The sequence below is a fragment of the Aquarana catesbeiana genome, linkage group LG10 (assembly GCF_042186555.1).
Source record: "Aquarana catesbeiana isolate 2022-GZ linkage group LG10, ASM4218655v1, whole genome shotgun sequence".
Classification (NCBI taxonomy): Eukaryota; Metazoa; Chordata; class Amphibia; order Anura; family Ranidae; genus Aquarana; species Aquarana catesbeiana.
In genome coordinates this window covers 117,513,786-117,529,206 of record NC_133333.1, presented here as the reverse complement: position 1 = coordinate 117,529,206, position 15,421 = coordinate 117,513,786, and the positions used below count along the sequence as shown (strand labels likewise).

The 15,421-nt window shown below is 42.7% G+C and overlaps 2 protein-coding genes and 1 pseudogene across 4 annotated transcripts in view; 1 reads left to right on the top strand and 2 right to left on the bottom strand.

Moving 5' to 3' along the window:
* The window catches only part of MFRP (membrane frizzled-related protein), a 190,296-nt gene extending 176,485 nt beyond the window's left edge, over positions 1-13,811 (bottom strand). Inside the window, exons 1-3 of one of the 3 annotated variants that reach the window (XM_073602536.1) lie at positions 13,352-13,810; positions 5,995-6,164; positions 2,490-2,592 (exon numbers count right to left, since the gene is read on the bottom strand). In XM_073602536.1, the coding sequence (XP_073458637.1) occupies positions 2,490-2,592; positions 5,995-6,144 (253 nt within the window). In that variant the 5' untranslated portion in view covers positions 6,145-6,164; positions 13,352-13,810. Of the gene's footprint in view, positions 1-2,489; positions 2,593-5,994; positions 6,165-13,351 lie in introns of all 3 variants that reach the window. The other 2 variants (XM_073602535.1, XM_073602537.1) reach the window with 2 other exon arrangements.
* Positions 11,073-11,206, bottom strand: LOC141111502 (U2 spliceosomal RNA; annotated as a pseudogene).
* DRC12 (dynein regulatory complex subunit 12 homolog) overlaps positions 13,446-15,421 on the top strand; it is a 52,483-nt gene continuing 50,507 nt past the window's right edge. Inside the window, exon 1 of the mRNA XM_073602539.1 lies at positions 13,446-13,469. The gene's annotated coding sequence lies outside the window, so the exon portion shown is untranslated. The remainder of the gene's footprint in view (positions 13,470-15,421) is intronic.

Genomic DNA, 15,421 nt, shown 5'->3' with positions numbered 1-15,421 from the left:
ACAATCTAAGGTCCCTAACTCACATTCATACATACTAGGGACAATTTAGACAGGATCCAATACCAGCATGTCTTTAGAGTGTGGGAGGAAACTGGAGTACCCGGAGGAAACCCACGCAGGCACAGGGAGAACATGCAAACTCCAGGCAGGTAGTGTCGTGGTTGGGATTTGAACCAGCGACCCTTCTTACTGCTAGGCAAAAGTGCTACCCACTACACCACTGTGCCACCCATTAGGTATCTATTTACTCGGCATAACATCATCTTTCACATTATGCAAAAAAATTGCGCTAACTTTAGTGGGTTTTTTTGTATTCATGAAATAGTTTCTTTCCGAAAAAACACGTTTTAAAAATTGCTGCGCAAATACCGTGTATGGTAAAAAGTTGCAACGACAGCTATTTTATTCCCTAGGGGGTCTGCTAAAACAATATATATAATATTTGGGGGATCTGAGTAATTTTCTAGCAAAAAAAATATGATTTTTACATGTAGGAGAGAAGTGTCAGAACTGGCCTGGGTTGCAAGGGGCTAATGACAATAAGTAAGTAATATACAAATAATTATTATATATTGTTTTTAAGGTAAGTTAGTATATTTTCAAAAACTGTACTCAAGCAGGGGGCTTAACGGACAAATTACTGAAGTTTGAAGTTAAAACGTCCAACCAGTAATTTCACAGTAAATAGATAAATTATTATGTTATAACATATAGCATAATAATATATGATTTAGCTTGTACCTTTTCAGCAGCAGCAGATTCTCATTCTCCCTCTTAACTGTGTGAGAAAAACGTGGGATTATGGGTAAACATTTTACCCATAAACCCATGTTTTGTCCTAATTAAGAGGGCTGGGCTGGAAGGGAGCATGTGTCTTTTAGACACATGCCCCCTTCTATGACACTGCAGTGAGAGGACAGCCTCCACTGCAGCATTTTTATTGGACAGCTGGGGCTAATGGTACTTTACCATTGGTTAAGACTCCAAACTGTCCATTGAGCTCAGTGCTTCTGACAAGAAGTGAGGAGAGGCACTGTGAGCTCATCCTCTTGGTCTGCTGCAAACAGTGTGACAGCTTGTAGTTAAACTGGCCGCTCTGTATGTAGCTTCTGATAGGCTGCATAAGGAGCCCCGTATCTCCGGAACCATAGGTCCTAGGAGCCCCTTTTACTAGTGGTGGGTTAGGTCTTCGGCTACCTACCCCCCAAATTTCAAAGCTCAATTTTTTTTGGGGGGGAGCAAATAGGCCTATCTTAAGGTAAGGGGCCTGGAGCTGCAGCTCCAATAGCCGCTATGTTAATCCAGCCCTGGTTAGAGGCACTGAGCTTAATGGACAGCTTGGAGTCTTGGACCAATGGTAAAGTACCATTAGCCCCAGCTGTCCAATAAAAATGCTGCAGTGGAGGCACGCCTCTCACTGCAGTGTCATAGAAGGGGGCATGTGTCTAAAAGACAAATGCTCCCTTCCAGCCCAGCCCTCTTAACTACAAGGAAATATATGGGTTTATGGGTATACGATTTACCCACAATCCCATGTCATTCTCACACAGTTAAGAGGGAGAATGAGGTACACATGACATGTTATTAAAAAAAAAAAAAAAAGCAAAGCGGCCTTTAATATCACTGTAAAGTAAAACTGTGCTTTGGCAATGGAGGACCCTTTAGCTACCAGGACAAGTCACTTGGTATTTTCTTAATTTCAAGCAGATGAATGTTGAGTAAGGCTAGATTCACCCCAATCTATAACTGCCCTTTGCAGCAACATTCACATGGAGGAGCAATGCACATCACAGACAAACAAAAGATTTCTCATTACACTTACCACCCAGCCTGCAAAACAACTGAATTGGCCCGTCTAACAGTTTACATTAAAAACAGAGGGTTTTGTTTGCACACATTTGGTTGTTTAGCAGGCTGGTCCGTAAGTGTCCTGGGAAATCTTTTGTTTGTCTGTAGATTCACAGCTCTGAAGTGAGAACGTATGTGAAATTGCTCAAGTTCCCGACCCACAGAGAAATGCCCTGCACTTTAGCCCATGTGTTGGGTGCTATTAATTCTTAATGGCACGGTTGGCACTCCCACGCCTCGGCAGCTGTGACTTGATTTCATGTGCACCAAACCACATGGTGCACCATGCCATTCAGTGTGGTGCAATTTCTAAAAAGGGTCAGGGACTTCTTTCCCTGCACTTCTTACGTAACCATGATGTGCACATGCAAACGCTCTCACACATATCTGATTGGAGCCTACGTGCTTTGGAGGGCTGAAGGAATTGATGTAAACTTTTTGTCCTGCATTGGTCCCCATCCTCCTTGCTGGGCGGGGGGCAGGGAAGGTAGTGCTGTCACCCTGTTTCATAGTGAACTCATAAGTGCTCCTCTCACCTAAACCAGTTTAGTACTATGCTAGGCAAAGCAAAAAAAAAATGCATTTTGGTGTACATACGTAAGGACATTTAGTTTTCCGTCAAATAATTTTTTTGTTCTTACCAGTACTGACTTGCAAGGATCGTGTGACAAAATCTATGTCTGTAAAGGTTCCCGATGAGATGAACTCTGTTCCATTGTCAAAGTCAGGATTACAGAACATCACCTGTCCAAGAGAGAAGATTACTTTATTTTGTGTTTATTTATCTCTATGGAGCCAACAAATTCTACCATTTTTCCAGAATACATGGGCCAATCATTCCAGTCCCTAACCCCTATAATATAGGCTAAAACACTTCTACAACTGTCACACAGACACATAAATTAAGTACAGTTTGGGAGGATCCTATATTTTGGACTGTGGGAGGAAAACAGAGCAAATGGAAAAATCCCAGTAAGCATACAAAGAACATATAAACGTTCTGCAGACAGTGTTCTTGGTGAAATTAGAACCTAGGACCCTAGTCCTACAAGATAAGACTTTCAGAGTCATACGAATACTTGTTTGGGCTCATTCACACAATGTACATTGAGCTGCGTTGGGCAGCCTTGCCTAACGCAGTCCCAACACATAGACAAGACAATTTTTCTTGAGTCCTGCAGGCTTAATTCACTCCACTGCTCTGCAGTGGTGTACTCTGAAAAAAGTAGAACAAGCTCTACTTTATTTCAGCATTTCTGTGATGCATGAAGAAGAATGATTTGACATTTTATGATATTTCAATAAAGTTGAAAAAAGTAAACAGCTGGATGCATCATTACAACGCATTGGCAAAATCTCCCTTGCAGAGCACACCATTGGCCACTGGTGTGAACACACCCTTCAAGTTATCCATATACCCAGTGAGGACACACTGCATTCACTGATTTTGTTTGAGTAATACATTGCCAAAGTATTATTATATCATATATGTTTGAATCCCCTTGTGGGGTTGATTAAAAGTTTATATAAGTAGGTGGGTTGCCAGGAGTGTACCTCTGTAGAAATCTCAAATGAAGTTGTAGGTCTAGTACGTGAGTCTTTGTCTGCTATGGCTCTTAGTAAGTGCCTGAGTTGGTACATGGCCCAGGTATCCAGAGGTGGGGATGTCAGGTTCTGGGTTTTGTCATGATGCAATTATCCTGTAGGGGGTGATGAGATTAATCAGGCAGAATGTAGCTATTGACATGAAACACTTAGGGATGGGTTTAAAAAAAATAATTATGAAAAATTTCATGACATCCCAACCAAAATACATAACAGACCCTTATCTGAGCATGCAGGAAAGGAGGGCAAAATGAACCCTCCCTGAATCATACCAGGCAACATGCCCTCAACATGGAGGGGTTGTACCACCTGGCAAAGCACCTTGTACCCAGGTTGATGAGGAGAAAGGCCTTTTCTTCACAGCCCTGGCCCAGTCATGTCCATGGTCATGTTCAAGTCCATATATGGCCAATGACTCCACCCCATTGCTTATATTGCATCGGCGGAGACCGGGAGATGACATTCAGTTGGAGTCCAGACGATACAACCACAGGGTCAGGGTTGTGGGGAAGAGGACCTTGTCCTTATCAACATGTGAATAAGGTGCTCTGCTCTGCTAGAGGGTTCCCCTTTCAAGATACCCCCCTTCATTTTGAGAGTATGTGACTGGTATGGAATTTGGGGGGCCCCACACCATTTTTGTGCGGTCCCCATTAAAATCCATTTCAGACCTAAATGGCCAGGTATACAGATTTTTTTTTTTTTTTTTAATGCCTGCTGTTTGTTTACATTTACTTATCGTTTGGAATCGCTCAGCTGAACACCCATTCATTCAGCTATTTGCACAGGAATCTCCATAGACTGCACACAGTTCAGCTTCCACAAATGTTTAGACAGTCGCAAAGCAACTTTTTGTATAACTATACTTCTTTATGTCATTATAACTGCTATATTTCTAACACACTTTTATACCTTGGGATTTATAGCAAAAATTCTTGCTAGGAAACAATAGAAACAATTTACATATAGACGTATATACATATCATTACAGTGTTGCCTGCAAATGACCAAACTGGTGGCTTTCAAACGCCATTTGTGGGATTTGAAGAGTAGATCTGTTATTAGGTTATTAAGTAAATAGTATTCTAACACCAGGCTACCATTCCAGCAGGTTATCATTTACCTAAATGGGAAGTACCCTCTGGGGTGGGACTATACCGACACTAAGGAAGCACAATAGAAGTATAAAAATGTAATTTATTGATACAAAAGATGAATAACTAGAAGTATTGCACATGGGTCATAAAAATAGGGCATACAACATTACATATATGTTGAAACAGTCCAGTGATAGCTAACGCGTTTCGGGATTCCTTCTTCAGAGGTGTCACGAACAACAATACAGATAATTCTCAGGTAATGGAGATCACTATAAATATGCCAATATGCTAAACATTCACAAGGACAGAGGCAGGAGACTGCACTATCACCCGCACCACCGCAGACGTCCACTGCCAGACCACTTGGATATCACCAGACAAAAGCTCCCTCATATGATGACCAGAAAGGCGGAGACAGTAAATCTTGAAAATGATAATATAGAGGAGATCAGGAAAGACGACAATCATCTAAGGAACAGTCTAAGACGCAATAAAGAGCCAAGGTGTTTAAGATTAAAATGTGGATTGATGGTAATCCTGTGGATCACTGCTGGGTAGAGATAACCCAATTATTCAGAGAGGGAACAAGTATAGAAGGCTGATAAACCTAGCATCCAGACAGCAGCCCTGCTGCCAACCGTCAGCGCTGAATCATGAAATATAAACAAATATCAAAAATCATTGAATCAAAAAACATATAAAGTGCATAATTAAATGTCCATACAATAAAGTGCAAAAAAGTCCATATTAAAACAGTGACAATTCCACAAATGGATGTTGATTGATGAACAACTAAATGTAATTGTGAAGACATATATTTAAAGCTTTCAGACCACCAACGAATCACCCCACTTGTACCCCCCCCCCCCCAATGGGTATAGACTCACCTCTGGGAGTGTGACCCCCCAACTAAGCAGGGTCAAAAACGCCTGTCAGCCACCCCAGGACTCAGTGAGATATCCAACACAGCTGGCTCCTAAACTTCTCCTAAGATCTCCTCCTCAGTATGTCAGCGGCAGAACATATGCAGAGAAAAAGACTCCAATAGTGCTTGAATTGTTTTGAAACACTTTAACATGCGTTTATTAAAATGTACTGAGTACTCACAAAATGCAGGTGCTTCCAGCGCACCACACTAATACGAACATGGGTTTAAAGTGCAACATAGAGCCGCACATCCAAAATCTTGATCAGCTCATCAAATCGCTATAGAGCCCGAGTGCCTTCAACGTCCTAGCCCCTCCCCTACACGTGTTCGACACGGGGTCACGTGTCTTCCTCAGGGCCATCTCTCTGTACCAATAAATGACATTTTTATACTCCTATTGTACTTTCTTAGTGTCAGTATAGTCTCACCCCCAGAGAGTACTTCCCATTTGTCTATACACAGGGATGATGGCACCCTACCCACAGTAACCAGATCTATCCACTTATCATTTACCTCGTCCTCAGAGCGCACATGTTGAGAGACACAGGTGTTCTCACTCAGTGATTGTTCTCGTTGTATCAGTATTGTACCTCCAGGCCCCCCTGGTTTCGGGTTTAAATGGTGCATTGATACACAGCTTTTGATATGTTGCGTTATTGTCATTGGGGTGCGCAAGGATTCTGCTGGGAGAAATATTTAAAAATGTAATCAAGGCTGATGCTAAGAACAAGCAATTATTTTAAAGATAATATACTTAGATATTTGGCAGGTAATAGAAAAGAGAAAATGATATTACAAGTGTAGTCAGGTGCTTGGCCTAAGACAGAGAGCTGCAGTGCGCTCTGTGTTCCAAATGAACTTAGTTGAATGGGTTAACACTACCTCTCCTCCATCCACCAGGTGGAGTTGACAAACAGAAGGAGCGCAATAGACTTAATGGTTGACAGCACTGAATTATGGGAGATGAAGTTCAGTAATTAAACTTTGCTATGCCAGTCTATGGATGATTGGACTACAATTCCCAATGTGAGCCAGGTATAAAGAAAGAGAAGGCTGTATTTTTAACAGGTTGAATACCAAGGGATCCTCTTTTTTTTGTGAGGAGACTCGCTCACCCTCTGTGTAGGCCAGACAAGTTCCTTCACCCCAAACTCACTCATCCATGTCTTTATGGACCTTGCTTTGTGCACTGATCCAAATCATTTGGTGGAGGGGGGATTATGGTGTGGGGTTGTTTTTTGGGGGTTGAGCTTGGCCCCTTAGTTCCAGTGAAGGAAATTCTTAAAGTATCAGCATACCAAGACATTTTGGACAATTTCATGCTCCCAACTTTGTGGGTACAGTTTGGGGATGGCCCCTTTCTGTTCCAACATAACTGCGCCCCAGTGCACAAAGCAAGGTCCATAAAGACATGGATGAGTGAGTTTGGGGTGAAGGAACTTGTCTGGCCTACACAGAGTCCTGACCTCAACCTGATATAACACATTTGGGATGAATTAGAGCGGAGACTGCGAGCCAGGTCTTCTCGTCCACGTCAGTGCCTGACCTCACAAATGCACCTCTGGAAGAATGGTCAAACATTCCCATAGACACTCTTCTAAACCTTGTGGACAGCCTTCCCAGAAGACTTGAAGCTGTTATAGCTGCAAAGGGTGGGCCAACACAATATTGAACCTTACGGACTAAGACTGGGAAGCCATTAAAGTTCATGTGCGTATAAAGGCAGGTGTGTCAATACTATTGGTAATATAATGTATATATGCAAACAATTCAAACCAAAACCGTGGTGTGAATAGTGCAGATTAAACCACTTTAACAATATAGAAAACCCACAGTGGATGCCCTCGCAAATTCGAAAATCTCAGGGGCTCCTGGCTGGATACTCCAGGCTTGAGTTCATTAGAATTGGTAATGGATAGGTTACTCGTCGAGTAAGTTATGTCCTCTAGATAGGATCATTTACTAGCGTATGAATTAGTAGTAATGGTGTGATATCTTTAACCACTCTGCTGGTGATTTGTTATTACGCAATTAAAATAACTTATGCAAAAATGTGGAACTATGACTGTATTAACCCTTATGCTATACACTGTATTTGATGCGCTACTGGGAGGTGTGTACGACTTGGACTTGCTGTGCACATATGTATGTCATCTTGTGTGTAAACTTTTTTTTTTTCAATAAAACCATATTTGATTTAAAAAAAATAATATGGAAAAATCATAAGATTGCACTTACAATAAAGTGACTTGATAAGGGCGTATGACCAAAGTATAATATCCACTGGACCACCAGGTCTCACCACCAATTGCTGAATAGTCTGTGGCTGTAAAGTCAGAAATAAGAGAGGTAGTTTGGCAAGATGATTTCACTCAGAAGAAGGAGCAGGCCCCTGAAACATGTCAGACTTTAGGGGACGTGGCTTTTTCACCATGGAAGGACACCTCTTTGGTCCCTCTTTAATGCTGCGTACACACGACCGGTTTTGCCGTCGGAATAAACTCCGAAGGTTTCTCCGACGGAATTCCATTCAAGCAGTCTTGCCTACACACAGTCAACCTAAAGTCCGACTGTCAAGAACGTGGTGACGTACAACACTTACAACGGGACTAGAAAAAGGAAGTTCAATAGCCAGTAGCCAATAGCTTCCTTCTCGTACTTGCTTCAGAGCATGCGTCATTTTTGGTCCGTCGGAACAGCATAGCTTTCCCGATTGTAATTGGTTCCGTTGGAAATATTTAGAACATGTTCTGTTTCTAGGTCTGTCAGAATTTTCGGGAAAAAAAAGTCAGATGAGGCATACACACGATCGGAATAGACGATAAAAAGCTTCCGTCGGACATTCCGCTCGTGTGTACGCGGCTTTACTCTCTGCCCTGGCTCTCCCAGTGTTTACATCAGTGAAATGTCTTATTCTCTTCTATTGCTGACTTTGCAGTCAGAGACTATTCAGCAACTACTGGTGAGATCAGGTCTTCCAGTAGATATCATATTTTATTGATATGCCCTGATCAAGTCACTTTATTATTTTTAATGTTAAAGTGGTTTAATCTGTCTATCCAGGGTTCTCCAGTTTCATTTTAGTATAAATGTGGATGCCTGAATGTACATGTACATTTCAGTACTGCAGAGTGCTTTCACTTGTATATACATTTTATGATGATGGTTATTCTCATATCACAGTATGTCAGCAATAATGGTGAAAGCATACCTGTAGTTCCACACATTTCTCTAAATCTTCATCATCATCTACAGACTCTGTAGCATTCTTAAACAGATCATTTCCGAAAAATGGCATTTATTGTGCCTTATCATCAGTACAAATCTATACATTCTGCAACATTAGCTACTGTTTATTAAAATTCCTTGCCTTGCAGCTACTGGCTGCTATGTTTATTATTGCTAGCTAATTGGCTGTGCTAGCGTCACTTGCCTGATTTGTTTCTGCTGCTCATACATGAGGATGCAGTAGCTTTAAGCTGGGTAGAGCTTGTTAGCAAGGATAATCGAGGAATAGGAGTAAAATGAAAATGATAGGGAGGGAGTTAGGACACATACCAAAAACTCTATCCGGTGCAAAAAAGGTTCACACCAAAAAGTGAACACAAAAAGTGCACATAGGGTCATCCAAAATCAAAGGACCTTGCCCTGATCCCCTGGGGCGTTAGGCTCCAGACGGGGACTGGGGTACTTTAACATGGTCCATCTGGCCGAAGCCAAGTACTAGGTGGGGCTCCCCCAAAGGGAGACCCCATGAGAGAGGGCGTACTAAGCCAGAAGGCCATGTCCACCCCCTCCCAAGACTTTCAGGGCAGGCCCGAGGACCTACACCCTACTCAAACGTGAAACAAACGTGAAACAAAGTGTACATACCCACCAACCCAAAAAAATACACAAAGTGACACACAAGACAAACAACATAAAGGTGGGGAAAAGGGAAGTGGAGAAAGTGCAATTTGTGCCATTGTGTGGTACAATGGCGGGCCTTCCGGAATACTAGTATCCTGTTGTTGTTGGAAAAAAGCCTTACATTTTGGAAAAGAACATTTTACGTTGTATATTTTGTTTTCTTGCAAAGTATCAGATGCTTTTTTAACACAAACAGACTTTACAGTAGTAACTGAAAAAATAAAAAAAATAACGTTTTTAAAGCCAGTAGTGTGCAAAACACACCCAAAAACTTCAACCCGGTGCCAAAAAAAAGTGCACACATATAAAGAGTGAAACATAAAAAGTGCAACGGGTGTTACACTGTCCTCCACTAGGGAAGGACCTTACCCTGATCCCCTGGGGCTCCAGACGGGGACTGAGGTATTTCACATGGGACCATCTGGCCAAAACCAGATGGACACCCGTTCTCTGGAAGGTCTGCGGAAACAGACCCACCCAAGTACTAGATGGGACTCACCTGAAGGTGAGAGAGGTCGAACCAAGCCAGAAGGCCTATGTTCACCCCCTCTCAAGACTTTCAGAGTAGGCCCAAGGACCCACACCCTACTCATCACACTGTGACAAAATCAACCAAAAAATACAAAAAAAGTGACAAACACAGGGATAAATAAAAAGAAAGTGGGGAGAAGGAAGTGGGAGAGAGTGAAAAGTGACCATTGTGTAATACAATGGCCAGCCCTCCAGCCAGGAATAACAATTTCCCCTGGTCCTAGCCAAAAGGCTCAGCCCTAGAGACAGGTGCAAAAAATGTGTGTTGTGGTGAAGTGACCATGGTGCCATAAATCAAGTGCCTAAACACTATGACTGTACGGCACCCCCTGAATTGCCACTTCAGGAGCACATTTACCACTGGTTTTTCATGCAACCCTGATGCCCAGCCCAGACCACAGCAGCCTCCACCCCAGCCAGGAAGGCCTGAAGTTGTGGAAGCTTGGTGAGAGCCCTTTACCATCAGGCCTCACTGTCGCTCCCATCCCTCCTACCTAATTACATTCGGGAAATACTAACTGCTCCCCCGGTGGGAAAGGGAAGCCAGTGTTCTCTCCCGAAAAACTGACCGGAGCTAGAGCTACCCCAATCTAGGCCAGAAGGCCAGGGACCTGACCCTCTGGCCAGACCCAATGGTTCTCCATCCCCATCAGAAGGCTTCCCTTTCGGCTACAAACCGCTCCAGGTTACCTTTAGGCGCCTTTCACATGGATGGCTGTTTTACCACAGTTAAAAGCATATAATATGTTCTGTGAAATTTAAGACTCCAGGCACTGCGATCAGCTGCATTTGTACAGTGAGATTACCTGCGTTTACATACGGCTGCTTTTAGCTGCATTTGGACCATTCTTGCCATTTCTGATGTGCTTCCTGTTGCTTTTCTTTCCTTGTTGCCGCTGCTATCCGCAGGAGAAATAGTACACTGCGATTACCTGCAGTTATGTGCAGATAGCTGCCCTAAATCGCTCCTGGACGCAGTCAATTCTATTTTTTCTATCCGCACCAAACCGCATGTAACTAAATCGCAGCTAAACGCAGTGTGTGAATGGAGCCATAGGAAAGCATTGTGTGCTTTTAGCTGTGGCAGAAAAATAGAAAATCCGCAGCTAAAAGCACAATTCTATCCGTCCGTGTGAAAGGGGCCTTACACCAGCAGGTTTCGCAAAGCCACCGCTATCCCTGATACCACCTCGCCTTAGATCAGGGACAGATGCAAGCACCACCTCCTGGCAACTGATAAGAACAGATACTACACTTGATCTTAGCCAAAGGGCCGAGAAGTGATCCAAAAAATAAAGTTATTATTTCGATATGGAGCATCCAAATGGATGATGCCGTGTCTCTAGTGTCTGCAGCTTCTTTGCCAGTAAATGAAGCAGTGGCGACCCGTTCATTGAGAGCACACGGTGCCGCCTCCCCTATTCATGCCGCCACCCCCCTATCCATGCATCCAGCCCATTGCAGGTCGCCGGGCGCATGAATTACAATGGCGGGGGTGTTTTTTTGAAGCATTGATTAGAGCCAGAGGCTCTAATAGGCTTCAAAATAGGGTGGGCACAGAGAGTGTGCTCACAGCCCACCCAGGTTTGTTGGAATAGCGAATAAATTAGTTAGAGAACCAGAAGCTTGCAGTAAAAGGTCTGCTTTTAATGTCTCCCCCCCATTTGTAAAAGTCATTAGCTCTTAGAATAGCCATGTGGGGGGCACAGCAAGCGTGGAAGAAGCTGCTCTGGTCAGATGAGACCAAAATTGTACTTTTTGGCCTAAAAGCAAAATGCTATGTGTGGCGGAAATATAGCACTGCACATCACTCTGAACACACCATCCCCACCATTAAACATGGTGGTGGCAGCATCATGTTGTGGGGATGCTTTTCTTCAGCAGGGACAGGAAAACTGGTCAGAGTTGATGGGAAGATGGATGGAGCCAAATACAGGGTAATCTTAGAAGAAAACCTGTTAGAGTCTGCAAAAGACTCGAGACTGGGGCAGAGGTTCACCTTCCAGCAGGACAACTCTTAACATACAGCCAGAGCTACAATGGAATGGTTTAGATCAAAGCATATTCATGTGCTAGAATGGTCCAGTTAAAGTCCAGACCTAAATCTAATGGAGAATCTGTGGCAAGACAAAGAAAAAGAAAAAATTGCTGTTCACAGACGCTCTCCATCCAATCTGACAGAGCTTGAGCTATATTGCAAAGAAGAATGGCCAAAAATGTCGCTCTCTAGATGTGCAAAGCTGGTAGAGACATCCCCAAAAAGACTTGCGGCTGTAATTGCAGTGAAAGGTGGTTTTACAAAGTTTTGACTCAGAGGGGCTGAATACAAATGCACATCACACAATTCAGATATTTATTTGTTAAAAAATTTGAAAACCATTTATCATTTTCATTTCCTTCCACTTCACAATTTTGTGCCACTTTGTGTTGGTCTATCACATAAAATCCCAATAAAACACATTTACGTTTTTGGTTGTAACATGGCAAAATATGGAAACTTTCAAGAGGTGTGAATACTTTTTCAAGGCACTGTATAAAGTGACACTTAGCACAGACAGCAATGGCCCGTACACACGATCCGAAAATAGGTCTAAAAATACCGCTTTCGGCGCGATCGTACGATAAGCGGAACGTTAGTACAGAGCTTTCGAGAGCCGATTACGACAATTCATTCGATATTATTCAAGCACGAAAATTTTGCTCGTACGATACCAGATCACACGTTTTTCGTTCAGTCAGTATAGTTGTCATCCGAAAATACAATACAAATACATTACAACACATGACATTACTTCCGATCTTTTTTTAGTAACTTTAGTAACCTATTCAATTCCTACTTGTGACCATTAAGCAAAAAAAGTCGGACGATCTGTCGTCCGATTTTCAGATCGTGTGTACAGGCCATAAGAGCTATGACAGGAGGGAGGGAGGTGTTCTAGGGAATTGACTCAAATTTTCTAGAAAGTTCTAATGCAGTAAATTAAAAATAAAGTCTAAAAAGGAAAACCTTGCAAGTCAGCATTTAAAATACTTAATTTTCTGAGCCAATCAGTACCTCGTATTAAGTTAATCATCCACAAAACCTGTATCTGTCATCCAAAAAAAATTATTACAACTGTTACTGGTGAGCTTCAACGTGTGGACAAGTGTGGGTATTTTTATATAATTAGCTGTTATTAGCCAAGAAAGCATCAACTTGTATTGTGTATGCATTCACATGACAGAAGCTGCAACTGAGAATAATAGAATTAATAGAAGTAAAAAAAAAAAAGTTCAGCATACTAACATGCCCCGTAAAACAGTTACCGTATCCTATAGTGTACAGTTAAACAGAACGACATGGTACTACAAAACAGTTTTGTGTGCTGAGTATAGCAAACAATGAACACTTTTTACATTGTGATAAATGTGCAGCATAAGGATTACATACCTGTTGTGATGCCAAGTGTTTCTTTTTCCTATTGTGAAACTTTGTAAGCTTGAAGCAAAGTGCCAAAGCAGAGAGGGGGCCTGCTAGAAAATGTGCCAGACAATCTAATCCGAGTCAGGTGAGTGACCCTCCCCGTAATGCCAAGAAATCCATCTCAAGCATGTTAAATTCATTTTTTTTTTTCTTTAACAGAAGCTTTAAAAAATGACCTTACAGCATGCATGTTATGATTTGCTCAGGGGAAGGGCTTATAATTATACAGAATGCATGTACAGTGAAAATAATGTCCATTTTTGTTTATTTGGTTCTTTTTTTTTTTTTCTTTCCTTTTTCCCCATATTATTTTTTCCCTGTTATTAACATGAGGTTCTCGTGGCTAAAGAAAAAAAAGAGAAGTCATATTTTGCTATTGAGCTGATCACAATGGATAGCATGGGTATTTAATATATGCTTAAAATAATGTAGAATGACAATGCAATGTGGTTGTGATATAGATAGATGAAAAAAAAAAAATAATGTTCAGTTTAAGCCTTTTATTCTTCTGCACACATTACATGAGTTTTGGCATGTCTAAATAAAGTGACAACTTACAAAATGAAAAACAAGGAAACAAGATGTTATCGTCGATATTTGTGTTTTCACTCTACCTTGTCTGGTATATAGAGGCATTCATAGCAGCGGAGATAAATCAAAGCAACAGCATTTTATTGTTAACATTTTGACTTAGCTCAGTCTAATGACACTAAAAAAGGGAGGCGAGCAGACTAATAAACCTGAAGTCCCAATGGCCAGCAACACCCTATAGCAGTGATGGCGAACCTTGGCACCCCAGATGTTTTGGAACTACATTTCCCATTAAGCTCATGCGCTCTGCAGTGTAGTTGAGCATCAGGGGAAATGTAGTTCCAAAACATCTGGGGTGCCAAGGTTCACCATCACTGCCCTATAGTAACAACATCACACAGTGCAAAGGTAAAAAGACATACACTATATTGCCAAAAGTATTGGGACACCTGCCTTTACACGCACATGAACTTTAATGGCATCCCAGTCTTAGTCCGTAGGGTTCAATATTGAGTTGGCCCACCCTTTGCATCTATAACAGCTTCAACTCTTCTAGGAAGGCTGTCCACAAGGTTTAGGAGTGTGTCTATGAGAATGTTTGACCATTCTTCCAAAAGCTCATTTGGAGGGGCTGCTGAGAATAAACCATGGTCTTCCAATGTAGTACAGTGGATGTCAGTCACCAGTGTGGCTGGTGCTTAATATTTTGGGGGGTGGAAGCCTCAAATAAACCTGCCCCCCTCACTCGCACTAATGCCACACCCCCCGCAAGATGGACAGCGGCGATCAGTGGACCCCCCCCCGTGGGAGACGATCAGTGCCCCCCCGCGGGAGATGGACGGTGGCAATCAGTGCCCCCCCGTGGGAGATGGACAGTGGCAAACCATGGCCTTACCTTAGGAGGCTGATGCTGCTCCTCGCTCCAGCTTGCCGAGGGAAGAGCCAGGGCCGTTGCTTTTCCTCCCGGCCGAGCAGGTAGTGGGTCCTGAGACCCAATTGGCCAGGAGTCCTTAGGCTCTGTGCCCGAGCCATCCCTTTTTTGAAGCCAGTTAGAGCCTCAGGCTCTAATCATGTGCTTAAAAAAAAACCCCATTTTAATCCATGCATCTGGCACCCTGCATGTAGATTAGGGGCCGGGTGCATGGATTAGAGAGGCGGCGCCCCTGCGACCCTAATGGGGCGGCTGCCACTGTCAGTCACACAAACTCAGTCACATGCACACTGACAATTGAAACTCATGGTAGAAGATGTCTTTTTAGGATTTATTGCTGAAGAACTTTAACAGGAGAGAGGTTTAGGGTCACAAGATACTCCAAAATGATCAGTAGCAATAAAGGGGAACAAAGTTTTCTTTAAACTTCAAATACAGCTTTCAGGAGGTAGCAGGGAATGGCCAGTATATCCAGGACCCTACAGCAGCAGTCCATATAGTACCGTCTGGCACTTAGTTCCTTTCTGGCATTTGCACAATTAATGGTCCCCAACAAGATCTTTACTCACGGTGTC